General features: G+C 37.1%; 1 protein-coding gene across 3 annotated transcripts; it reads left to right on the forward strand.

Annotated features, from left to right (window-relative positions):
• The first annotated feature begins 18,152 nt into the window (after positions 1-18,152).
• Positions 18,153-25,224, forward strand: LOC124722956 (gastrula zinc finger protein XlCGF52.1-like). Of its 3 annotated transcripts, none has more exons than XM_047248123.1 (2): positions 18,153-19,172; positions 21,794-25,224. In XM_047248123.1, the coding sequence occupies exon 2, from the start codon at positions 21,921-21,923 to the stop codon at positions 22,854-22,856; it is 936 nt and encodes a 311-aa protein (XP_047104079.1). In that variant the 5' UTR covers positions 18,153-19,172; positions 21,794-21,920; the 3' UTR covers positions 22,857-25,224. The 3 variants fall into 3 exon arrangements, with proteins under 3 accessions (XP_047104079.1, XP_047104080.1, XP_047104078.1); XM_047248124.1 differs by having other exon boundaries at positions 18,153-18,341; XM_047248122.1 differs by having other exon boundaries at positions 18,153-18,329.
• The last annotated feature ends 1,170 nt before the right edge of the window (positions 25,225-26,394 follow it).

Below are 26,394 nucleotides of genomic sequence, written 5' to 3' on the forward strand. Positions count from 1 at the left end.
ATAGGCTGCAAATGAACTACAGAAAATAACTTATTTTGCATGCACAATAAAGAGCAAGCAAGAATGTATTAAAGTTGCTATAAATAATTGCACCAAACCAAATCAGAACTGAAAATGTTGCATTTCTAATTTGCTACTTCACGATTGAACAACTAGTCAGTCGTACTAGGTTTGGCACATTTTAAGCATTTTATATTGTAGTTCCAGAAGTTGTTATAGTGTGTTCTGCTGCGTCTGGCCATCCAGATTTAGGTTTTTTGTGATTTCCCTAAAACAAACCAAGCAAATTCCATATGGCCCGTTGGAAGGGCACAGCCAGTTTTCTTCCACATACTTGAAATATTCCACACTTATGCTCCACCTGTAATGACCTCAATGTCGACTGGAAATTAAACTTGGATCTTCTATTCATAGTGTGTTGTGGATTTTATTAATTTAGATTTTATTAATCTATGAAAGGTGATTTGTACAGCACAGTCTGATACAAGATAACTTGGTATACTATAGCATTTAATTTCTACAAAGTTTTTTTATTATTTCAGGTACTTAAATCAAGTCTATACCATGAAACCTAGTAGTCAATACTAAAGAAAGTAAATTATAGCATTTTATTGCTCCAAGCAATATATATATATATATATATATATATATATATATATATATATACATATATATGTATATTGCTTGGAGCAATATATATAGACACACACTATGTGATCAAAAGTATCCGGACACCCCCAAAAACATACGTTTTTCATATTAGCTGCGTTGTGCTGCCATCTACTGCCAGGTACTCCACTTCAGCGACCTCAGTAGTCATTAAGACATCGTGAGAGAGCAGAATGGGGCACTCAGCGGAACTCATGGACTTTGAACGTGGTCAGCTGATTGGGTGTCACTTGTGTCATACGTTTGTATGCGAGTTTTCTACACTCTTAAACATCCCCAGGTCCACTGTTTCCGATGTGATAGTGAAGTGGAAACGTGAACGGATACATTCAGCACAAAAGCATAGAGGCCGACCTCATCTGTTGACTGACCGAGACTGCCGACAGTTGAAGAGGGTCGTAATGTGTAATATGCAGACATCTATCCAGACCATCACACAGAAATTCCAAACTAAATCAGGATCCACTGCAAGTACTATGACAGTTAGGTGGGAGGTGAGAAAACTTGGATTTCATGTTCGAGCGGCTGCGCGTAAGCCACATATCATGTTGGTAAATGCCAAACGACGCCTCGCTTGGTGTAAGGAGGGTAAATGGGGAATGCCCGCTGAACATCATTGCCAGCGTGTGTAGTGCCAAAAGTAAAATTCGGAGGCGGTGGTGTTTCATGGAGGGGACTTGCACCTCTTGTTGTTCTGCCTGGCACTATCACAGCACAGGCCTTTATTGATGTTTAAAGCACCTTCTTGCTTCCCACTGTTGAAGAGAAATTCGTGGAGGGCGATTGCATATTTCAACAAGATTGAGCACCTGTTCATAATGCATGGTCTATGGTGGAGTGGTTGCACGACAATAACATCGCTGTAATGGACTGGCCTGCCAAGTGTCCTGACCTGAATCCTATAGAACACCTTTGGAGTGTTTCGAACACTGACTTCATGCCAGGCCTCACCGACTGACATCGATAACTCTCCTCAGTGCAGCACCCTGGGAAGAATAGGTTGCCATTCCCCACGAAACCTTTCAGCATCTGATTGAACGTATACCTGCGAGAGTGGAAGCTGTCATCAAGGCAAAGGGTGGGACAACACCATACTGAATTCCAACATTACCGATAGGGGGCGCTACGAACTTGTAAATCATTTTCAGCCAGGTGTCGATGTGTTAGTTACAAAATTTGGAGATGAAGGTAAGTATTTCAGGTTGCCTCCTTCTAACTCTGTTACATCAGTGCCATATTTAGGAAACACTTCATTGTGATGTTGTTGTAAAGTTGGGCAAGATTGAACAGTACCCATGCAAAACTTGATCTTGATACAGTAAGTAACGCTATTCAAGCAATTGACACTCAAGGAAACTGTCACATATTGTACATTGCATTCCTATAATTTTCAGGTTTTGGTGACCATATGACCGAATATTGTGACAGGACCGATTTTGTTAGCTCCTGTAGTTTTTCATAAGTGTTTGCATGATCAGTGTTTGTCTAAAATGCATGTGATTTTTCATTAATATGTATGTGGTTTTTGTGGTCAAATAGTCGAGTTTCATACTTCATATGTTCGTCAGAGTTCTACCAGTTGTTCATGTTGAGGTGTCTATGCTGGGGTCTGCTATAGCTTTCTGTAATTGACTGCTCTCTTTCTTTTATGTATAACTGGTACTGAGTACCTATATGCAAAGTAGTAGCTCATTAATGTTTATTTATCTCAATTTAACGAATTTGACAATTTTTGTTCATATTAAATGTGATGACGTGTTTCTCTCCCCAGTCTGTAAATATTTGAAGTAAATGAAAGTACATTATCAATAACTGTATGATCATGACTACTCATACTATGAGTGCAGATTGTTGCCTTATGTCGATTTTGGTTCCTTGAAAAAAGTTTATTAGTGTAATCTCACACAATTCCTATGTTTTCTGCTTAGCAAACCATATCCTACCTCGATTCATTCAGATGTTATTAGTGTATAAAGTACTTGGTCTAAATTTAAACAGGAAATATTTTAGTTCTTCATTTTCTCTTGGCTTATTTGTTGATCAAACAGATCAAGGATGTACTGCCAGTTGATAGTGTCCAATGGACACAACATTTTGGCGATATAACATTTTGCCATCCTCAGCTGCACTGCTGAACTGACCATCTGCAGCCACACCACCAATGTATATCCCCTCCCACCATGAGCCATTCTCTACAAAGTCTGCACCTGAGGGCACGTGTCTATGGCCGCAGAGGTGATTGCGTCAGCATATGTGACAGGCACTGCCCTGGAGGCCACCCCAGTTGTAGAAGCATGGGTGCAGTTACTCATTCCACTCTGCCACCAGAACATAGTGTTTCCTGACTGTCTTCTTAATTAGAAGTGCTGATTCCCAAGTCCATCTGAGATTATCGCCATAGTCTCAGCTGATGAGATTTCCCTGGTACATATTTCAATGGCTTCTCTGTGACACTGTCCCAGAATTTCCATGCCAAAATCCTGGTATTTTCATATTCCATAACACAAGTCTCAGACAACTAGTGCTCTGTAACCATCAATTGTTAGGATACATTAGATGAGTGTGCTACTGGTGTTGTCTGCTTTGATCTTTGATGGTGTGCACTGTTTGTCCAATGTATGTCTTGCCATTTAGGCATGGAATCTGAAATACCCCAGCCTTCTGTAAACCTAGGCCTTCTTTGACGCACCCCAATAATGCCCATGTTGTATTGGGTAGGCAAAATAAAATTCCTACTCGGTGCCTTTCCAGTACATGCCTGTTTTTTCCCAACAGTGTGCTGATGTACAGTTAAAAGGCAGTGGTTACCCCTTTCTTTATGACTTCTGCCATTTCCACAGGTTATACAGTAGCGCAGGGTGGCAGAGTGCTTGTAATCTTCCATTCCCAAGTCCAGCTGAGATTATTGCCATAGTCCCAGTTGATGAGATTTCCCTGGTTCTGTACTCAAGAGATTCTCACACTTACATGGAAACAATTTACTTAGCATACCACAGTCTGGATTCCTGAAGGGTTGCTAGACTGAAAACGCTACTTATACATTCACTCAGCAAATAATACAAGTCTTAAATAATAAACTATCGCCATTTGCTATTTTTTTGTAATCTTTCCAAGGCGTTTGATTGTGTACAGCATGTTACTCCCTTAGAAAAACTCAAGTTTTAAAGAATTGATGGCTTTCTGCACAGCTGGTTTGAATCATACTTATAAAAAGAATGCAAAGGCCTGTGCTGAAGAATTCAGAGAATGCTAAAAGGTTAGAAAATTTTAGTGACTGGGCAGAAATCACAAAGAAACTCCCACAGGGTTCAATTTTGGGTCCACTCCTATTCTTTATATGTGTGTGAATGACCTTCCACTTAACATTTAGCAAGCAGAATTGACAGTTTTTGCAGATGATGCTAGTGTTATAATATACCCCATTAGAGAAAAATCGACAGAAGATATGACAAATGATATTTTCCAAAGCATTATAAAGTGGTTCTGAGAAAACGATCCCTCCCTAAATTTTGAAGAAAAAACACTATATTTAGTTCTGTTCAGCAAATACGAGTTGTACAAACAATTGATGTAGCACATGAGCAGTCAGTCAATAGGGTCCAATGCTCCAAAATTATGGGTGAACATATTGATGAAAACTTGAACTTGAAGAAACATATTATTGAGCTCCTCAAACAGGAGACAACCTCCGGACATATTTTCCATATTTCCACTCAATAATGTATTACAGAATAATTTCCGTGTGTAACTCATCACTTATAAGGAAAGTACTGATTGCCAAAAAGCCAGCAGTAAGAACAATGTGGTGTTCAGTCACAGACATCATGTAGGTACCTCTTCAAGGAGCTGTGATAATACATACATTTGTTAATGAAATTTATCACAAATAATCCACCACAATTTGAGAAGAACAGTGATGTCAGAAAAATCATCTTTATTATCCATCACTAAACATGTCCGTGAGAAACGAGTTTAATATGCTACTACATAAATTTTGGATCATTTTCCCGTAACATAAAATGCCTGATTGGTAGCAAAGAGCAACTTTTAGATCTAACTTTAAATCATTTCTCCTGCACAACTCCTTCTCTACCATTGATGAATTTCTACTTAAAAGCTAGTAGCCAGAAGAAACTTCTTTTTAAGCGTAGTTGCATGAGTAGTAGTAAAAAATGTGTTCATTGATGTTAACATGAATCATGTATGTCTGTAAACTAACTCGTTTCACATCATTTCGATAACAGAATCGTTCAAATCTTCTATGGATTATGTAACTAACGAACCTATTACTTAACTAATCGAGGTGTTCCAGTTCCCAGGTAAGAATCTATGCATTTGAGATTGTGTGCGTCCTGTATACTATCATTTTTAATACCCCATTCCTCTGCACAGTGTGCAATGTGATGGCAGTTGTCTGTGAGCTAGTACAGGTCCTGAAACGCAATATGGCCAAGGGTGTCATCAGCTTTTCTCTTGACCATAACATCAAGGAATGGTAGTCTTCCTCCTGCTTCGATCTCTATAGTCAATTTGATGCTGGGATGAATGGAGTTTAAATGTCATTATTAAAAATATGGAATAGAATATGAAAAGTACCTGTTCCTTTTAGGTGAGACCAGAGAACAAACTTGTAGTCATGTGTAACAAAAGAAACAAGTCGATTTCCAAATAGATCTGCATCTCTAGGCGAGAGTGGGCTGCCCTCTGTTTGTTAATAGTATTCTCCAATAAACAGAAAGTAACACTAGACGACAAATTTTAACTTTATTGTTTTTTACAAAGGTCAAAATGTTGATTCATATTGATTTGAGTGTGCTGAAGTTGAAAAATAGCAATTAAAAATCTGTATTAGACAAGCATAGCAGCGCCCAACACACATTTGCTTACCACACATTTGACACAGTTTTGGAGTTAATTTGGTACTCTGATCACAAAGATGGCTCTAGGTTTTTAGACGCAACTTTCAGGGAAAACATCGATATGAGAGTGAATTAAATGTATTGTGAGATGTTGCATTTCAGTTTTCATAGGCACATACATGGTCATTTACAAGTTAAATTTAATTTAATGCCCTCCTACTGCCCAAGAACAATGACATAGCTTTATGAAAGCTCATCAGGACTGGGAATACACCCGAATTTCTGATCTCCATGTACCCTACATACTTGTGGACCAATGATATGAATACTCCCTGCATGACAGTCTTAGCACCCAGTCCAGGGAATTTTCCCCATGCAAGTATTCAAATGCTTATTCGTTGATCTTATTAACCACTTTTGCAAATGACATATCAAGCTTCACCTGTAGTGGTGGTAACAGAACTCAACTGGGATTTACAAATGCCTCCCATGATACATTTTTCTTGCCAGGCAATACAGTTTTCCATTGTGGCCAGGTGTTGAAGTTTTTACTTTACTGAAATACTGATACACATATTTTTTCATATTTTATTCACTATTTTTAATATTGACAAAAATATCTAATTTATTTGTACAATTTAAGAGGAGCCAAAGCAATATATCACATCAATTTTGTCAGATAGGTTCCAGTCTTTTTAAATGTTTGGTAGGCTATGTCACATGAACATAAACCCACAAGATGAGGATTCACAGACCTTGAACATGGAAGAGTAGTTAGAGCATGGGACATTCCATTTTGGAAATCATTAGGGAACTTAATATTCCAAGATCCACAGGTCAAGAGTGTGCTGAGAATACCAAATTTCGGGCATTACCTCCCACCACAGACAAAGCAGTGGCCGACTGCCTTCACTTAACGATAGAGAGCAACTGCATTTGCGTAGAGTTGTCAGTGATAAAAGACAAGGAACACTGCATTAAATAATAGCAGAAATCAACGTGGGGCATATGACGAATGCATCCCGTAGGACACTGCAGCAAAATGTGATGTTAATGGGCTATGGCAGCAGATGATTCACACGAGTGCCTTTGCTAACAGCACGGCATTGCCTGCAGTGCCTCTCCTGTGCTGGTGACGTATCGGTTGGACTATAGATGACTGAAAAACCATAGCTTGGTCAGATGAGTCACAATTTCAGTTGGTAAGAGCTTATGGTAGGGTTCGAGTGTAGCACAGAATCCACAGAGCCATGGATCCAAGTTCTCGACAAGGCACTGGTAGTGGTGGCTCCACAATGGTATGAGCTGTGTTTGAATGGAATGGACAGGGTCCTCTGGTCCAGCTGATCCCATCATTGACTGGAAATGGTTATTATTGGTTACTTGGAGACCATTTGCAGCCATTCATGGACTTCAGGTTCCAAAACAACAATAGAGTTTTTATGGATGGCAACATGCCATGACATTCGGCCACAGTTGTTCACAATTAGTTTCAAGGACGTTATTGAAAATTTGAGCAAATGATATGGTCACCCAGATCGCCCAACATGAACCCCATAGAACATTTACGGGACATTATTGAGAGGTCAGTTCAAGCACGAAATCCTACACCAGCAGCACTTCCGCAATTATGGATGGCTGTAGAGCCAGCATGGCTCAGTATTTCTGCAGGAGACTTCCAACGACTTGTTGAGTCCATGCTACATCGAGCAAAAGAGGTCCGACACGATATTAGGACTTATCCCATGACTTTTGTCACCTCATTATATGAGCCATTGATGCTTATTATTGTCGATACTGTGTAAAATATCTGTCATCATGATTTAACTTTCTGTTTTAGGGCTGAATATGCCACTAGGATGGGAAGAAGTATGTTGCCAGTATGTAATAGCACAGCTATCAAAACAATTTTGGAACCATCTATGAAAAGCCTCCAATCGTCCTGTTTATATAAGTGATACTGAGTTCTTGCATTAAACTCTCAAAATCTGTTCAGAATGTTATTACATTTGTTGCGTTGAAAAATCTTTCGAGTGGCTTTTGACACTGGTGAAAAGAACATTCTCGAGCTGTATTTTCCAGAAGATTCCAGTCCATTACACGAAGAGATAACAACAGTTGAGCCTTATGTTTCGGAAGGTCCAACTGTCTAACAAGATCTCTGAGTTCACTTTGCGTCTTTTTGTTTATTTCACTAGATGATGTTGGTGTAAACATAGGTCGTTAGATGCGGAAGGATGGTATGTATCTGACTGGTCTTCATCTTCACTGTCACTGTAGAAATTTATTGTTGTAACTACTGGAGGATTTGGAACACCCACTCCACCCACTCGTCGCATCACACTTGGTACATTAAGATACTGTATGACGCTCTTCTTTTTCTTGTTAAATCCTTTACTAAGCGGAGGCACCAAGCAGAAGCAGCAATCCTTTATATGGTTCGTAGATTCGCGCCAAATGGCCTGCACTGCAAAACGCATGGAATTTTTTTTCCTTTCATTCATGCTCGTATAGTTAATGAAAATATTGTACACCAATCAGGAGGAGCCCATGTCTTCATTCGTCCCCTATATGTCATCCGAAACATGCTGCTTGGGACAATGTTTGTTTTCTTTGTCCAAAAACTGCATCTCCTTATGCGTAACAAAAATTGATGGTGTTGTTAACACATCTGTGGGGCATAGCGGCAGTTTTGATTCTACGCAGTAGCACACAGAAAAGTCGCTATTCACAATGGTGCACTCTGGAAGGCAAGGAACCTCAGACTACGTTAGCTAGAAACAGAACACTGCTGTAATATCGCATAGAGAACCTGTTCGTTCACCAGTTGATAGGCTTAACTCTCCTCCGAGCATGGCAGGTTTCACGACGAACTTCTTCATCTGTTTCCAGCAGTAGTTGCACCAGCATCAATTCAACTGCGCTGCCAATGTCCACGAAGGATGAGAACACAGGGGTGGAAGCAATGTTAAGTCTCCTCTCCAGAATTAAAATCGTATCGCCACTCATCGAATTTGTATATGGAGCACTTCACCAAAGAAGCCCTGAAGTCATTCGAATCAAATCCACTTTCTTTTCCCATTATGAAGACGGCACATTCATCATTTGTCTACATGGAAGGAACAAACTCTATGATTTCCTTGGGGATAGGAAATCCATTCATACCAACATCAAATTGAGTATGGAGACCGAAGCAGAAGGCAATAAAGGCATATAGGCAATGAGTGAGAAAGGGCTCTTCATGCAACACTGTCTCTGTAAAGATACTTCTACAACAAATAGTGACTGCTACACTGTTGGTCTAAAGCAAAGCATAGGACTACAAATGAAAGACATTTGAGTGTCAAATCCTTCAAAGAGTAACGCTGCAGAATCAGAACAAAAGAATCCACACAAAACCTGAAGAAAATCTGGTCATATGTAAAAGCTGTAAGTGGTACCAAAGTCTTACAGACACTCACAGGTGACACAGAAACCGAAATTGAGGACATGAAACAATAGAAGAAATGTTCCTCTGCAAAGGAAGAACCACAAGTGCTGACCCAACTTAATTCTCACATCACTGCAAACACGAGTGATATACATAAAAGTTTCAGTGGCATTAGTTAATTAGTTTTTTATTTCAATGTTTCATTTATATGATTATTTGTAATGATGTGGAACTAGTCGTTTTACATTCATATTACATATTCACATGTAAATATGGCTACATGTTGAGCATTTACAAGACACAATCAATAGCAATGTGATACGAACGGTAATATTACTGATGACATTGCCACTAAAACAGAGTTATTAAACACAGTTTTCCGAAATTCCTTCAACAAAGAAGACAAAGTAGATGTTACAACATGAACTTAGAAGTAGATATCCTCAGTGTAACGAAGCAACTCAAATGACTTAATAAAGGCAAGTCCCCCAGTACAGAATGTATACCAGTTAAGTTCCTTTCAGAGTGTGCTGATGTAACAGCTAAATACTCAGGAACCATACACAATTGGTCACTCGATGAAAGATCCTTACCTAAAGATAGGAAAGTTGCGTAGGCCACATTAATAGCATAAAAAAAGGAAACAGGAATAATTTGATGAATTACAGACCCTTATCACTGATGCTGATGTGCAGTAGAATTACGGAACATATACTGCCTCCAAATATTATGAATTACCTAAAGAAACACATTGTCAGCACGGATTTAGAAAATTTTGTCTTGTGAAATACAACTAGCTCTTTATTCACGTCAGGTAATGACTGCTATCGACAGGGGATTTCAGTATGATTATATATTTCTAGATTTCCAGACGGCTTATGACACCGTTCCTCACAAAGAGACTTCCCATCAAACTGCGTGTCTATGAAGTATCATCTCAGTTGTGTGACAGGACTAGTGACTTCCTGTCACAACGCTCACAGTTCATAGTAATCGACAGAAAGTTATCACACAAAGCACAAATGATATCTGGTGTTCCTCAAGGAAGTTTTATAGGCCCTCTGCTGCTCGTAATCTATATAAACGATTTAGGAGACACTCTGAGCAGCCCTCTTTGATTGTTTGCACATGGTGCTGTCATTAACCAACAAGTAAAGCCATCAGAACATCAAAACCAATTGCAAAATGACTTAGACACAATATCTGTGTGGCACAAATAGAGGCAGTTGACTCTAAATAGGGAAAAGAGTGAGGTCATGCACATGTGTACTAACAGAAATCCGTTAAATTTCGGTTACACAATAAATCAAACAAATCTAAAGGCTGTCAATTAAACTAAATGCCTAGGAATTACGATTACAAACAACTAAAACCAGAAGCTGAAACAGGTCTACTAAAAGAGACTGCCTACACTAAGCATGTCCATCCTCAGCTACAGTATTGCTGTGTGTTATGGGTTCCTTACAAGATAGAATTGCTGGAGGACATTGGAAACGTCCAAAGAAGGGGCAGCTCGTTTTGTATTATCGCGATATAGGGGAGAGAGTATCACAGATATTATAAGTGAGTTCGGGTGACAATCATTAAAACAGAGGCGTTTTACACTGTGACGAGATCTTTTCACGAAATTTCCATCATCAACTTTCTCCCATGAATGCGAAAATATTTTATTGACGCCAAGCTACATAGGAAGCAATGATCATCATAATAAAATAAGAGTAATCAGGGCTCGTAGAGAACGATTAGCATTCAATTTTCCCAAGAGCTATTCGAGAGTGGAGCGCTAGAGAAATAGTCTGAAGTTGGTTCGATGACCCCTCTGCCAGGAAGGTAAGTGGGAATTGTAGAATAGTCATGTAGATGTAGATGTAGATATATTTTGTTAATGCAGCTGTGAATTAGTAATTCATACACAACACCTTTACCAACCTATATAAATAGAAATTATTCTATGGAATAGGAGTTGTCTAGGAGAAACCTATTCAGTCTGCTTTTAAAGTTGATTTTGCTGTGTGTCTGACGTTTTATATCTGGGGGTAAGTAACAAAAAATTTGTTAGAAGTGCTGAGCACCCTTTTCAGCTAAAGACAACCATAATTGAAATAATGAATGTGCCTCGTCTACTACCTTCCAAACTTCACAGAAGTATACCAGCCCACACTCCACTGCAGAGTGAAAATTTAATTCTAGAAACATCCCCCAGGCTGTGGCAAAGCCATGTCTCTGCAATATCCTTTCTTCCAGAAGTGCTAGTTCTGCAAGTTTCGTAGGAGAGCTTCTATGAAGTTTGGAAGGTAGGAGACGAGATACTGGTGGAAGTAAAACTGTGAGGATGGGTCGTGAGTCGTGCTTGGATAGCTCAGTTGGTAGAGCATGTGCCCACAAAAGGCAACAATCCCGAGTTCGAGTCTCGGGCCGGCACACAGTTTTAATCTGCCAGGGCGTTTCATATCAGCACACACTCAGCTGCAGAGTGAAAATTTCATTCTGATAATAATGAATGCCACTTTTTCTTCTCAAATCGTAATTATGTATATCACTGTCTCTGTTGTGCTGTAGTGATTTATTTATGGCGAACTTAATGTAACTGTAAATGTCGTGTGACTAGGGCCTCCCATCGGGTAGACCATTCGCCCAGTGCAAATTTTTCGATTTGACGCCACTTCGGCGACTTGTGCGTCGATGGGGATGAAATGAAGATGATTAGGACAACACAACACCCAGTCCCTGAGCGGAGAAAATCTCCAACCCAGCCCGGAATCGAACCCAGGCAATTAGGATTGACATTCTGTCACACTGACCACTCAGTTACGGGGGGCGGATGACAAACTTAAAAAGGGGGTAGATGTGTTGTCAAGTAGTAATTAAAATACCTAAAAATTTTAAACAGAAGTCTACAAGACGATCACGAGTGACCACAACATATTACTCTTGCAGGACATTTTTTAACAATAAATATTTTCTTTCTTCATGATGAGTTATAACCGAAAATTATTAATTCTATATTTCGTTTCTGACTGAAAAATATGCAAAATATGTTAACTGATTTGTGTCTCCTCAAGATTTACAATGCTTTGACGTGCAAATATGGCTGAACTGACTTATTTGAGGTATCTATATATGTGTTTTCCAGTTCAATTCTCATCATTATGGACACTTAAAATTGTTGAATTTTTCACTCTAGTTATGATTTACATGCCATGTATTACATTCACCACTGCTGTAGTATTTCTAGATGTGCAGAACTGAATATGTTGTACTTTTTTTAAATTAAGAGTAAGACCATTTCCAGAAAATCACTCAACAGTACTTATAAGAATATTATTTATCATTTCTTCTATTGCTGCATATGTGTCTGGATTGATTTAAATACTAGTGTTACCTGCAAAAAGAAATAATTGCTCTTTTGTATATTAGGCAGGAGGTCATTTACATTAATAGGAAACATTAGTGCGCCTAAGATTGAACCTTGTGGAAACCCATAAGTGATTTCTACACTTTCAGAAAAATAACCTCTGCTTGTATTGGTTGAATTATTAAGTAAAAGTAGGTGCATTCTTTTGGTTAAGTATGGCAGTATCCAATGATTAACTATACCATCAAGTCCACAAAAGCTGAATTTATCTTTGAGTGTAGTGTATTGTGATTCAGAGTCAAATACCTTATGTTCAACAATGTTCCTGGGGACATAATACAACGGTACCAAACGGTTACTGTTAGGGTAGTTGCTCTAACAACATCAAATACAAGTAAACCTGCTGCATCTCTACCCGTGGTTACTCATATTTTTAGTTACTTGGGCTATGCACACCTCTGTTTACAAAGACTAGTTCGAGTTAGTCATTGTGTCGAGCTGTGCTTGTCTGTCTTAATGCCCCACAGCTAATTCGCTGCAGATAATGATCTGTATCTGTGATCATGCAGTCAAATATTCTATGTATTCGCTAGAATTGTGAGTTAATAAAATACACTTAATATACAATAAAAGTTAAATGAATAATTTAATAACAAGAGTTCTATTGTAACTGTAATTGATGTAGATAACAGAAAATTATGTTGAATAATGTTTATACAGGAAGGGACATCTCAAATAAACAGGAAGACGTCCTACGATATTTAATTAAAATAGAGACAGTAAATACCCTTATGAAATTTGAGAGAGTTATGTAGAGAGCATCACAAGAAGGGTAGCAAAATCCCCAAACCAAATTGTAGTCAAACTAAGTCCATTTATTAATCTCAGTACACGAAATATTCACCAGCTTAAAATAGTTCAGAGTTTAATATGATGATTTACAGAGTAACACACATGATACAAAGAAAGTTATCTCATACTCTGTCTATCTTCAATTCTGTAATACAAGCAGAAGAAGTTAGAGTCCTGCTCTGGAGCACATTCAGGCCTCTCGAAATATAAAATCCCTTCAGAAGTTAAAGTATGGTAGTGTTGTACTAATTTTCTATTCCTAGTAAATATCAACAGTACTTTACTTCCCTAATTCCCTTTTTGGGATGGAAAAAAATTACTCCATGGGAAAAAACTCAAAACATGCGTACTGTACCGCAAAACACTTTTACATTGCAGTATCTGCTAGAGATTTTAATTAACTCGTAGGTTATATTCGCATAATGCTGTCTAATGTGACATAAGAATCAAATTTCTGATGACAGTAGGAATGAACAAAAATGTTAAACAGTTTCTCACAAGCCTAAAAAGTGTAAGTACACTGAAATGAGCATTTCTTTTAATCCCTATAATAATTATTCACGTTTCTATCAGCATTCTTTGGAAATAGAAAAAGTTACATTTTTGACAACTGCTGCAATTTATAGTGCCATAAGGAGTTAAAAATATGACTGCATTTTTATTTTGAATTTGCTTCTGCTCTTCATTTACACAGTGCACAATCGTTTCACATGTCATACGCTAGGTGGCACTACAGTAGAGAACCTGCAGAGAAACTGTGGGTGCTTCATGGCTCAACAATGAGTGAGAACACAAATAATGTATTGGAACTGGACTGTTTGGATTGTCATATACATTTTCGCTATATCGATGTGTTGCAGTGACATTAGTTCTCATAGTTGTATACATTAGAATGTTTGAAAAGTTATATTGATTTTAGCTGTGTCATTGTGTTGCAGTGTAATTAGTTCTTACAGTTGTTTACAAATTATCTGTTTTGATTGTGTAACGATAGTTATTGTGTGGATTTAATGTAGTTATAAAAAATCATGGAAGTGCCACCTAAAACAAAGATCTACAGACAGAGTAACAGAAAAGAGTGGGAAAACTATGTGGAGTTCAAGCATTGTTGAAGCCTATGCCAGATAACTCAACAAAAGCCTATTGTAGCTATTGTCAGTCCAAAATGTATCCAAAACTTAACATTTGAAGAAGCATTTGGAAACGAAAAAACACAGAGCAAAATATGAACTAACTTCTCAAAACAACATTTTCTCTAGTACCAGTAACAACACGTAATTCTTGTGCGACACCTGAGTGTACATTAGCTTTGTGCATTGCTGAAATGGATCAATTTCCAATATCGATCACTTGAATGATGTGTGTAAAAAATACTTTAACGATTCGAAATCGACAAATGACAAGCAATTACACAGAAGAAAAATTCACAGAGCTGATAAATTATATTCTAGAAGCTCATTTCAGAAAGGCACTCCCAAGTGACACAGGTGATCAGAAATATAGTTTATTATTAGATGAGTCAACAGATGTAAGCATCAGGAAATATCTCGGGATCGTCATAAGATAATTTAGTTTAAAAGAAAAAAGGAGTGTCTGCGTTTTTACCTTTACAGTCGCCGGAGAGTTCTGATGCTGTTAGGGTGGTATCAGCACTGATACAGTGTTTAAAAGTTCATGACCTTAAATCACAAAATTTAATTGCACAGGAACCAACCATGCAGCTATCATGATTAGTACAAAGGAGAGGCATACAGTAGTCAGTCACAATCCCATTAGTTTTTATTTTACTTGCAAATCTAGCTTCTGGCTATAAATAGCCATCTTGGTGCATTTTCGTTAGGACTCAACAGACTGTGCTGTGAATCTGTTGAGTTGTAACGAAAATGCATTGAAGATGGCTATTTATAGCCAATATCTATGTTTGCAAGTATAATAAAAACTAATGGCATTGGGACTCACTGCTGTGTGCTTCTCCTCCCTTACATTTTATGGTCGCTGTGCACAACAGTTCCTGAAGGAATCAAAGTTGATCGTGATTGGTTCCAGGTGTATACAATTCTGAAAACGCAACATAATCTTCCACACCTAATTTTGATATTTTGTGTCTGTCACTCATTACAGGTGGCAGTAACACATGTATAAGAAATTACTTTGCCACGAAAATAGAGTTTCTTGCCAGGGAAACCCACAATTGGTCTAATACTCGTCAGAGTGCCAAATTGAGCACAAAAATATTTTGGAGCTAATAAATTGTAGAGATGTACCATTAAAAATACTGAAGGCATGTGACATATGGTAACTCTCTACCGACCTGGCTATGGCAAGAATTTTATCAAAGTGGGATGAACTAAAATTGCATTGTATGACTACCAATGATCGATGTCACACAGCAGAGATGCTTTGTGATACGTACTCACATGCATGGAGGTAAGAATATACCTCCATGCTCACATGAACAGAATCGAATCTATATTTACTTTCTGAAAACTATTATCGGTAAGGTACAGCAGACAATCAAAATCTTCGAGAGTGAAAAAGCAAACCCTATAAAACTGTTAAGTTCTTTAATGGCTTTTTTATGTTCATTCTGCCAAATAATTCTGTTGCCAATGGCAGCAGCAACTGACCAAGACTACACAGATCTCAAAATTAGAGAGCACCTCAATCTTGTCCTCTACTGCAGATATCTTTTTGAGTCATATGTGCAGAAACTTCTCGTAAATCATAATTTCTGTATTGAAGGAAAAAAGCTGTGTTTATTTTTATGTGAAGTTAGGAGAAGAAATCCAAAAACCACATCCAGTCAGTGACAAAGCTTTAGAAAAAATGATGTATATGAGTGAGGAATAAACTTTGAAGCAATCAAAAGACAGTTCATTAATTGATCTTGTAAAGGAAATGGGATACTCTGAAGAAAAAGTTGTCATAATCTTGCAGCAGTGGCAAACTATTCACTTCATTCATTGAAAGCCGCTAAATCGGGACACTATTTTCTTTTGGGCTAAAGGAGCCAAATATACTAATACCATTAGAATAAACATCTTCCAGGATTTAAGTAATTTAGTTATTGCCGTTCTATTCGTATCATATTCTAAAGCTAAAGAAAGAAGGATGTTTTGCGCAATGAATATTATGAGAAATTTTGGAACAGACTCTGAACAAACTGCATATTCTCTTCTTCTCATCTGAGCTCAACTGTATATTAAAAACGTATGTTGCTCGACTTATGGTCTCCCAGAAGAAGTAATTAATCAAGTCGCTAAAGGAAGACCAGCAGAAACTGTAGAGGCTTCAACTTCTTCTTTAGTTAATGCAGTTGATAATCTTGGAAATTTCTTATATGATTTTGAAATTTAGGTAAATATATTTTCTGCTATGAAAGCAAAGTGTAATATATACACCATGACATGTAACATCAAAAGTTCAAACAGTGTACTCATATTTGTAAATAACTTTTACTAAGCGACCAGCAGTGATATCGCCAAATGTTGGCTGTTCCTTACATAGTTTGAGTGGGACTGACGTTTATATACAGAACAGGCGATTCTTTTGGAAGTTTCAGGATTGGTCTTATAATAAAAATCGGAGTTAAGCGTGCATTATCTGGGCTTTGAATGTAACATGTTTAAAAGGTCACAATGTACATATTTTATTTTAGTAATGATCTCATTTGTATAGTAACAACTAGAAAATTTTAATAGCTAAAAAGATACTTTTATGTTCTTTCTTTCAAATCGAGAGCCTGAGGCCCAAATAATTGCAGTTTTAGTTAAAGGTATGGTTCACAAATGTAATTTTTTTCAAGTTTTTGTAACTCTGCATATGTTAAAACCAATTTTGTTGTTAAAATAATAACATGCTTTCAGTACCATATATCAGTACATTAATATAATTTGTAATCTTTCGTACAAAGTTTGTTAAATATCATTAGAATAAAAGCTAAACAGTATAATTAAAAATCTCTTGTAGTAGCCTACATTATCGTCTGGCAATGCCCAAGAGCCGAAAATAATTTCTAACCCCCAAAATATATTTGCTCTAAATAAAGTTTAGCGGCATCTAACCAATTTTTAGTGAACCTTATTTTACTTACCTAGTAGCTAGCGACTTTAAATGTTATGCAATGGCAACATTGCGTGGCATAATTGCTCTTTTCGAGAAAAACGCAACTGTGATAACAGTACATTAGATTTAGCTTTTTTAGTGTTCTCACAATATAACTCAATCCTCGTCCATATATATAGAGTATGCTAAATTTTTCTTTTACTGTTCTGTTCTCCAGTAAAACGCACTATCAGATTTCATCTCATAACTGTTATTCAAGGTTATTAAAAGGAGCTGTTATTCTGAAAATTCGTTTGCGTTATTCCTAATTCATCTAAAATGTTGTTGCCGTTTCCGTTTCTTACACTTCTATAGAAATATGTAGCGAGTAATTTTTTTGGCTCCATTACTTCTTCCGAATGGGACTTTCCATAGAATAAACATAAATTGGAATAGCCAGTTACGTTTATATCTGGCTAAACCAAGGAGGTGTGCAATTACCAACACGAAGCTGATGTTTTAGTAGTTTCGTACCATAGAGAATTATTGGACAGTCAGTGCTAACGGACACTGGTTTCCTAACTGAGGTTAGTAGAGTTCAGACGTCGCCCTGGCCATCTGGATTTTGTCAACTTTCTCCAGGCAAATATCAACATGGTTCCTTTAACAAGGCCACGACAAATTAATCAAATTTGACTTACCGGCACGCTTCGTCTTACTGGTCTCGCACCGACAGGAGAAGTAAACTTTAAGAAGTCCTAAAAAATTAGTTCCTACATCAAGAGCTGGAGTAAATTTTAGATAGGCCCACAAACGTTCAAATATTTTTTAATGTGTTGGGAGGGTGTCTGCACTTACCCAAATTTAGCCACTCGCAAAGTGCAGCCAACGATTCTCGATATCATTTTTGCGTACCATTTAGTGAAAGATCGACTTTTTGACAGAGACAGTAGGGAATGAAAGAGAACCAAGGGAAAACAGACGGGTTTGCAATATTTGTCACCCAGTGTAGTAGTAACGCAAGAGGGTGTTGTGTGCTGTTACCAACCGAATCATAGTTGTTGGAAACAGCTGTCTACTGTTTCACGTTTCAGTTCTCTATACAAGCGAACATAATTAGGTTCGTGACCGTGTAAGCTTGGGCTTCTTTTTCTTACGTTCTAATGTTAAACTTACTTTAGGCGTAAATCATTGCGGAATGGATTATGATAGCAAACTACCCGGTGTTTTTAAATAATAAATCGACTATGATTTCATTTCTGTGGGGAAAGAGTTTCAAATGAAGTGTCAGAGAGTTCCTAGTAATGAATACCTTGTTGGCCAGTTTTTATAGCTTTTGCGATGATCGGTGGTGTAAATCAAATCAAATGTAATGTAACCCCACCTCTCATTCTTTTTTTACTATGACTGCGAAATGTGTTAGGGCGGCGGCAGCAGATACGATATATGGATTACGGAAATGCCACGTTAAGGATAGTATTATAAGGCGTTCTCGAAAAATCCCTGTCGAAGAAGACTGTAGCTACTACTTACAACTTCTGATCCTTTTCGTGCAATGTCGAAAGCTCGCGACAAGAAATCAGTGAGAAAAACGAGCTGTTTAATACAGTGATGTCATTTTTGACAACGGAACAGGATAAGCGAAAGGGAGAAACTGACGTCGCACGAAAGATTTTATATTGTAGAACCCGATTCAGCCGATAGATGGAAGACCAGTGTGACGTCAGTAGCGTCTAGCAGCACGCACAGGAGTATTGTTGTTTTTCTGTCGCAGGACTGTTTAGCCCCGTTTCAGTCAAATCAAGTGTTTAAGTGGTTCTGTCTGTAATGACAACAATGTTTACACCTACATGAATTGCGATGGAACTGCCTTAATGAAAGTGTAACACAAATTAGTGCTAATATGCCATTAGGAAACGTTGACTGTGAAGGACACATCTAAACTTGTAAGATGCAAATAAGTGTAAGTTGTTGTGTGTATTATAGCCTTTTTCCCGCAGTCCATTCACACATGCAGTCCAGGTTGGATGAGTATACATCCATGAGATCATTAAGGCCGATCATCCCAAAAGCCTCTGTGTAAATGGCAAGCAAGGGGCTGGAGAATATCCCAAATGTCTTTGAAAACCAATTCTTAAAGCAATATATTTTTCACAAGCTAAAGGGCAACTAGAAACTGAAAGAAACAAATGGTGGGAAATAAACTCTACTCAAATATGCAGTGAATGTTAGAATTTTAGAGTGATGAACATTTAAGTGGCCACACAGACTGGAATAGTTATCTTCCTCATGGGTACTATATCTGAGCATTATTGTGCAGAGAATTAATGTTCACTCAGTTGAATACATGGCCATTGATAATTTTTATAAATGAGGTATTTCAGTAATTTTTCAATGTAAATGATATGTAACCTAATGAATTGGTTCAGAAGTATGAAATTCCTAGTCCTAAAACCGTATAATCTTGTTTAATACACTGAGGTGCAGCATTGTATTGGCTGCATTCCAGTTTATAAAATACTGTTTGAGACTCGCGTACAAATATTAATACTTGGTTGAGAGTTTCATCAATAACATTCTCTGGTACACTAATAAACTTCAGATGCTAAAAGTTTGGTTTCCACCACTATTTTTGTGAAATGCATAAAATATTAACAGCAAATCTTATATTGACGTTCCATTACTCAGAGTAATCAGAATTTTTTTGAGATGAAGATGATGAATATGTATAAGAGGCCCCGCCCTCCTCCCCCTTCCCATGCCTCTTTTTTCACATAATGTTTTTAGGTTTACAATTGTATTTGCAATTTTTTACTATAATAGTAAAGCCTTGAAGCTTTATGGCAGATTAAAACTGTATCAGATGGGCTTGACTCTGAAACTTTGCCTTCTGTTAATGTTAACTTGGTGTTTTTCATGTAGTCTGACTGGAGTTTTCTTCTGCATTGTTAGTATGTACTTGGTCTTTTATTCTATTTACATTATTTTAGATATCAAGCTTTTTAGAAGTAAATAGTTATGTGATCACAAAATAAATGAGGAAAAAGAACTTTTTTAAGTACGTTTAGTGCTGAATGAGACTACCAGAAAATAATTGATGCAGAAAGTATGTGTAGTTGTTCCCTGCAGTAGACTTTCTGGATGTTTTTGAATACATGGATGTATTTGATTTTGGGTGCATACGCATTAAACGTGACATTTCATCTTAAGCTCATTTTAAGAAAAGAATGCCAAACAGTGCTAAAGAATTTCTGCCAAGTTATTTGCAGTAAGTTACCTAGTTTTAAAAATGTTTTAGAACATAGTGTTCACTGCCAGTGATTAAGTGATAAACAGCCAGTCAAATCTTCGTACCAAAATAACACCCATTACTGGCACAAAATTAGTATTTTGAACCAAAGGCAAGAGAGAGAGAGAGAGAGAGAGAGAGAGAGTGTGTGTGTGTGTGTGTGTGTGTGTGTGTGTGTGTGTGTGTGTGTGTGTGTGTGTGTGTGTTTTCCATTCAGACCAGCCATCCAACACCTTAAGTACTGGGTTATATAGTACAGTCACTCTTGTACTCCGATTCTACATGCACGTAAATTTTGTCACCACTCTTGCATTAACATCTGGAATTCATGACCACACTGCACAAAGTGCTTGGAGTAGTTGCAGGTGGTGCATGGTAACTTTGCAAATCATATTGTTTCTGGCATGATACTATTAGCCCAAGTTTGCCGTAAGCTCAATGTGGTAGTTGCTTTTTTGCTTGTTTTCATTAGTGTTTGTGGGGATGTTCTGTGATGTGGGATGCATGTACTGAGAATTGCTTAAGTTTGGCAGTGTTAAAATTTTTACAGACTGAAACCTGTATCTCAGAAATTGCAGTAGCTGAAGTTTGTTTGTTTCACTTACTCATGTTACAATATTTGGCTTCTGATACTCCTGACCAAAATGTTCAAATCTTTTTTGGAGCAAGACCGTAACATTTTCTGATTTGGGTGCTTGCCACTGATGTTAGATTAAACTCCCACGTAACAGTCATTGTTGTCCAGGAAGTTTTGAACACAGCACAAATTGGTGTGACTGACAACTAAAGTGTCTTGATACTGTGCACACAATATAGAGGCTCTTACTACTGCCTGTGACCAACAAAGTACTGATTTCATGCCAGTAATGTGGTTATGTTAGTTATTACACTAACTGATAATGTGAGATAAATTTTGTCATGCCATGCTTGAGCCCCTTGTGATATTTTAAGTCACAAGGTCAGTGGGTGCTTGTAAAACAGTGACTGAATCTTTCCTTTAGATTTCATTTTTATCTGAAAACCATTTTGTAGGAACGATTAGCTTGTAAACAATCTTTTTGCTTAATTTATGTATAGTAATTTCTATTCTGGATGTAGGTCTAATAACCATATCTGTGCTGATCTGTTGTGTATACATTTTAACCAAATATCATGATGCCAATAGAACACTAATTCGATGCATCCCCTGAAAAATGTTTTATTGTTTTGATAGGATGTACATGTTGCACTTTTACTGTTAATGTATTTTTCTTTTGATTTAGATCATTGTGCTTATCTTGATAATGTGTTTTCAGGGAAGTAGTTTATGAACTGTGGTTACCACAAATTGGTTGTTATGAAATGAAGTGTTTGAAATCAAACATCAATGTAAAACGGTGTGACTGTGATAAGTGAGTGTAGCAATAAACAAGATCTCTGGTCATGGAAGAATCTGAATCCTTAGTGGTTGATGTGGATCCTCGTATAATTAATTTTTCAGAAGATATATCATCCTGCGGCATTGGTGATGGGGCTAAAAATATTTTTCCATGTAAGCGATGTGACAGATCATTTCCTCTAGAGCAGTTACTCATTATTCATGAAAGCAATCATGACAGAGAAAGGAATTTCCGTTGTGATATTTGTAACAGCAGTTTTTACTGTAAAGGTGACTTAAGTAAACATCATGCTGTACACATTAAAGACAAGCCATTTTCATGCATTATATGCAAAAAGTGTTTTTCTCGGAAAAATCTGCTTAGAAGACATGAAAATATTCATAAGGAAGAGAAAAAATTTTCTTGCAAGAAATGTACCAAACAATTTTTCTTCAAAGAGCAACTCAAATTGCATCAAAAGGTGCACAGGATATCTAAAAAATTTTCCTGTAAGATTTGTAGAAAAGCATTATCATCAAAGCGTTCTCTAGTGCGGCATGAGGCTCAGCATGCAGGAAAGGCTCAATTTGCATGTGATTACTGTAAAAAAACTCTCTCTTCGAGTGCAGAACTTGCAAGGCATCTTGTCTCCCATGCAGGAAGCAAACCGTACCCATGCAAAATTTGTGGAAAATCATTTTCACTGAGTCACCATCTAACAAGGCACTTTCGAAGTCATGCAAGGGATGAAATTTTCACTTGCAATGAATGTCAAAAGACTTATGCACGCAAGGAGTCTTTAGAAATCCATTTGCGAGGCCATACTGGTGAACGACCTTATGTTTGCCGCCTTTGCCAGAAAGGATATTATTCCAGCACACAACTTAGTCGCCATATGAAGATACATGCTGGTGTAAAAAATTTTACGTGTGACCACTGTGGAAGTTCGTTCATTAGAAAGGACCAGATGAAAAAACACATAAAGAGTCATATGTACTGAATTTCCTGTAAGGGGACATGATGTCGTAAAATAAAATTATGTGCAAGCAAAAATAACTTAAGTAGCCCAATTGTGAGCTTCTGCTGTTATAGTTAATTAGTATATTACGCTTTTCCATGTTGCTGTTTACACATTTTATATCTGTTACATGATTATGTATTTTCATGTTATTTATTATGGGTGTCTGTTGTTAATAAAGATGGGCATCCATCTGTAAGCAGTTTTTCTGATGTGCTTAACTGGAAATCATGTGGTGGAATTCAAAATATACACCATCACACAAAAAATGTAACACTTTACTCTGTATGTGCCGGCACACTTGCATCAATGCAAGTGACAAGTCAAATGTCTGTTAGATGTTTTTCTACGGTGAATATTTGTGAATCCAAAACTTCATGTTAGTTGTGTGACATACTTTATCTTTACCTGATACTGTGTTTATTAGGAAGCAGTAAATCTATATATTGTGAAACCCCCCATTGACATTGTGATATGTGAATGTTTTGTTTTCCAGCTGCATGTGTGAGGAATTGTTTTGCAGCCACAGTGCCAGGGAAGCCTAAGGATTTATACTTTACTTTCTTGTTGCCATCAGATAGTTTTATCTGCTGTTTTCCAATGTCTCAGGCTGTTTTCTCATAACATACAGTACAATTTGGTGGTTTTGTTGGCATTTGTATATTATATAGGTGGTGGCTGAAAAGTGATAATGGTGTCCCAAATTCACAAGCTGTAATAGTATTTCGAATTCATAACATTGAGTTCCCTGTTTAATATTATTTCTTAATGCTTGTAGTTACTTGTGCAGCACAAAATTCAGTCGTTTCCAGCAACTGACAACAAAATGTTCACAAGATTAACATGATCTTCCTTTGCACGTGCACACATCACCATTTTCCTCTAATTTACCCCCTTTATTTTCCTCTCCTTTCCTTACCCTTTCAGCCCTTGCACTGTGTTAGTGATAGTACTTTGTGTGTGTGTGTTTTGTTTGACTAAGATTTGAACTTAATCACTTGTACAAAATCTTATCTGAAAGAAAGAAGGAAAGCAAGCAAAAGCTTAAAAGGATAATGAATTTCTGAGTGAGGCTGATGTAGTATTGAATGAATTTTTGTTCCTGACTATTAATGTTGAAATTTTTGTAACAATGTGAAAAACCAGACATTTTTGCTGCGCACAAAAGGGGAAATACATCTGTTGTAAAAAGTTAATCTGCTTCTATTACTCTGTATACAAAATTACTTTGAAAAATCATGCTAGTGGTTTTATGTTTTATTTCTTCAAGCATTTGTTACTTGTGGTATTCAATGTTAGTAGTTGGTCAGTGGCTTAAAGGGCATCTGTATTATTTAGCACTGAAAACAGTAATGGCATTTGGAAAGATTGAAATGTGATGTAGTAAGTTTGTATCCTGTTTCATCAATCGGCATATAACTGAGTAACTCTGGACTATCCAGAGAGCTTTGCTTAGTGGTATGTTGACAAGTAAGGCAAAAAGTAATCTCAAGCCTTGCTTCAGTGTAAAAATTGCTAGACATTGCCACATTGTAATTTTAAATATCCTCTGTAAATGAGAAGTTTCCTGTAAAACCAAATTGGTCATTTTTTTTCAATTTCAACATTTTGTTGACACAGGAGCAGCAACATTTTAAATATTTCATGAAGTGTTTAACAATTTGTCAAAGTTGGAGCACATAAGTTCGGCAACTAGTTTTGAACTAGCTGGTTCATTCTCAAGCCTGGCTTACTGAGGCTGCTCTGAAAGTGCCTGATGTTGTTTCATCCACCCTCAACAACAGTAGTTCTATATAATAAAATAAGAAGTAACTAGCTGCACAAAATAAATTAAGTTTCTTTACTGGTTTTGGGCACTTGGAGCCCTTCCGCAGAAGGCTGTACCTATCACATTGAGTGTCAACAATAATATGCATAAAATGCCATGGTCATGTCCTTCATTTTGTACAAGCACTATGAGCCACATGACCATGGTATTTTGCTGTATGCCTCTTATTGTTGACACAAATAATGCAATATGTATAAACTTCTGAAGAAGGGCACTAAGTGCCTGAAGTCAGTAAAGAAATTAAATTTCTTTTATGACACTGGTTGATTATGATTTCGTTTTGGCTCATGTTAATAACAACCATCAAAATGGCAATACATACTTTATTAAATGTTCACAGATGATGGTTGCAATAAACATGTGCCACCTTAAGTCAGAATCAAACTTGTGCAGTGTAGCCTCAAAAAAGAGCCAGCTAATTTGAAACTAGTTGCCAAACACATGTACTGCATCTGTGACAGGTTATTAATAAATGTTTAATGAAATGGTCATTTGTATTTGTGGTAAGTAGCATTTTTAATTGTACTTCACTATTTACATGTGAGCTGTGATATAGTGTTTACCTCTATTATTGCTCACTTTGCTTGCTCTTCAGACACAAGCTGATGTTATATTTGCAAGAAACTGGAACTATACAGTTCGCAGATTTTTCTTTCTTTGAGGTAAACTGAAGCGTTAATAGTGATGTGGCAATCATGGTGTGTTTCTTGTTATGTGTAGTTAAATACCAAAAGTACATCAATACATCTTGTCAGGGAATGCATGGATTGTAAAATACTTACCTCTTGTTGTATTAGTGTGAAATGAAAACCATTCTTGGAAATTTTTGATTGGTTATGAAAAATAGGTGGAGTGTCTTGGGTGAATCATGCACACTATAAAGACATTACTGTGTATAGGAATTAATAATTATTCATTTGACATCAGGTTAATCCTTGGATTTCATTTGTATCTGAAGTTCTCAAAGACATCTTAACATAGTGTTGCTACTACAGAAAGATGTGTCCAGTATTCCTTAATTTTGTGGATTTTACTTGAAAGGCACACTCATCTTTTATGCACTGTTTATCAGGTATTCATAATTTATTTAGCCTGACCACGTAAGAGCTTTAGGGTCCTCTCTTACATCAGACTAGGAACAACACATACAATTTTTTAAAAAATTACTAATTTTTATGCATATTTCCAGTTAAGTCATGTACCTCTGATAGATTTTGTGAGAACAATCACTGATACAAATAATGTGTGCTATAATAATTATTGGCAATGATGGACATTAAGTATATCAATAATATTGCTTAGTTTAACACTTTGAGGCCATGTTATGAGAAATGCAATGGATAGCGAAAGATAAGACTGAAATTGTATTTGTTTATTTGTCCTTGCACCACTAAGTATAATACCAGACATGTAATAAATACAGAAATAACAAAAGCGTATATAAAACATAAACAAAAGTAGGATAAGGCAGGAAGTAGGGTGTGACCTAACCAATGGAACCATTGCAGCATTTGCCTTGGCAAGCTGGGAAAACCCATGTCGGGGTGACTGACCTGGGTGCAAATCCCACTCCTCCCAAATGCTAGTCCAATACATTCACTGGCTTAGCCACCTTTGTATATTACGAGGAAAGATAACCACATATACCTGGTCTACAGAGATATGTTGCCAGGTAAAATAAATGCATAAATA

Source organism: Schistocerca piceifrons, chromosome X, assembly GCF_021461385.2.
Source record: "Schistocerca piceifrons isolate TAMUIC-IGC-003096 chromosome X, iqSchPice1.1, whole genome shotgun sequence".
Classification (NCBI taxonomy): Eukaryota; Metazoa; Arthropoda; class Insecta; order Orthoptera; family Acrididae; genus Schistocerca; species Schistocerca piceifrons.

Excerpts from the sequence above, each read along its gene's own strand:
- LOC124722956 (XM_047248123.1), top strand. The coding sequence starts at position 21,921 with ATGGAAGAATCTGAATCCTTAGTGGTTGATGTGGATCCTCGTATAATT.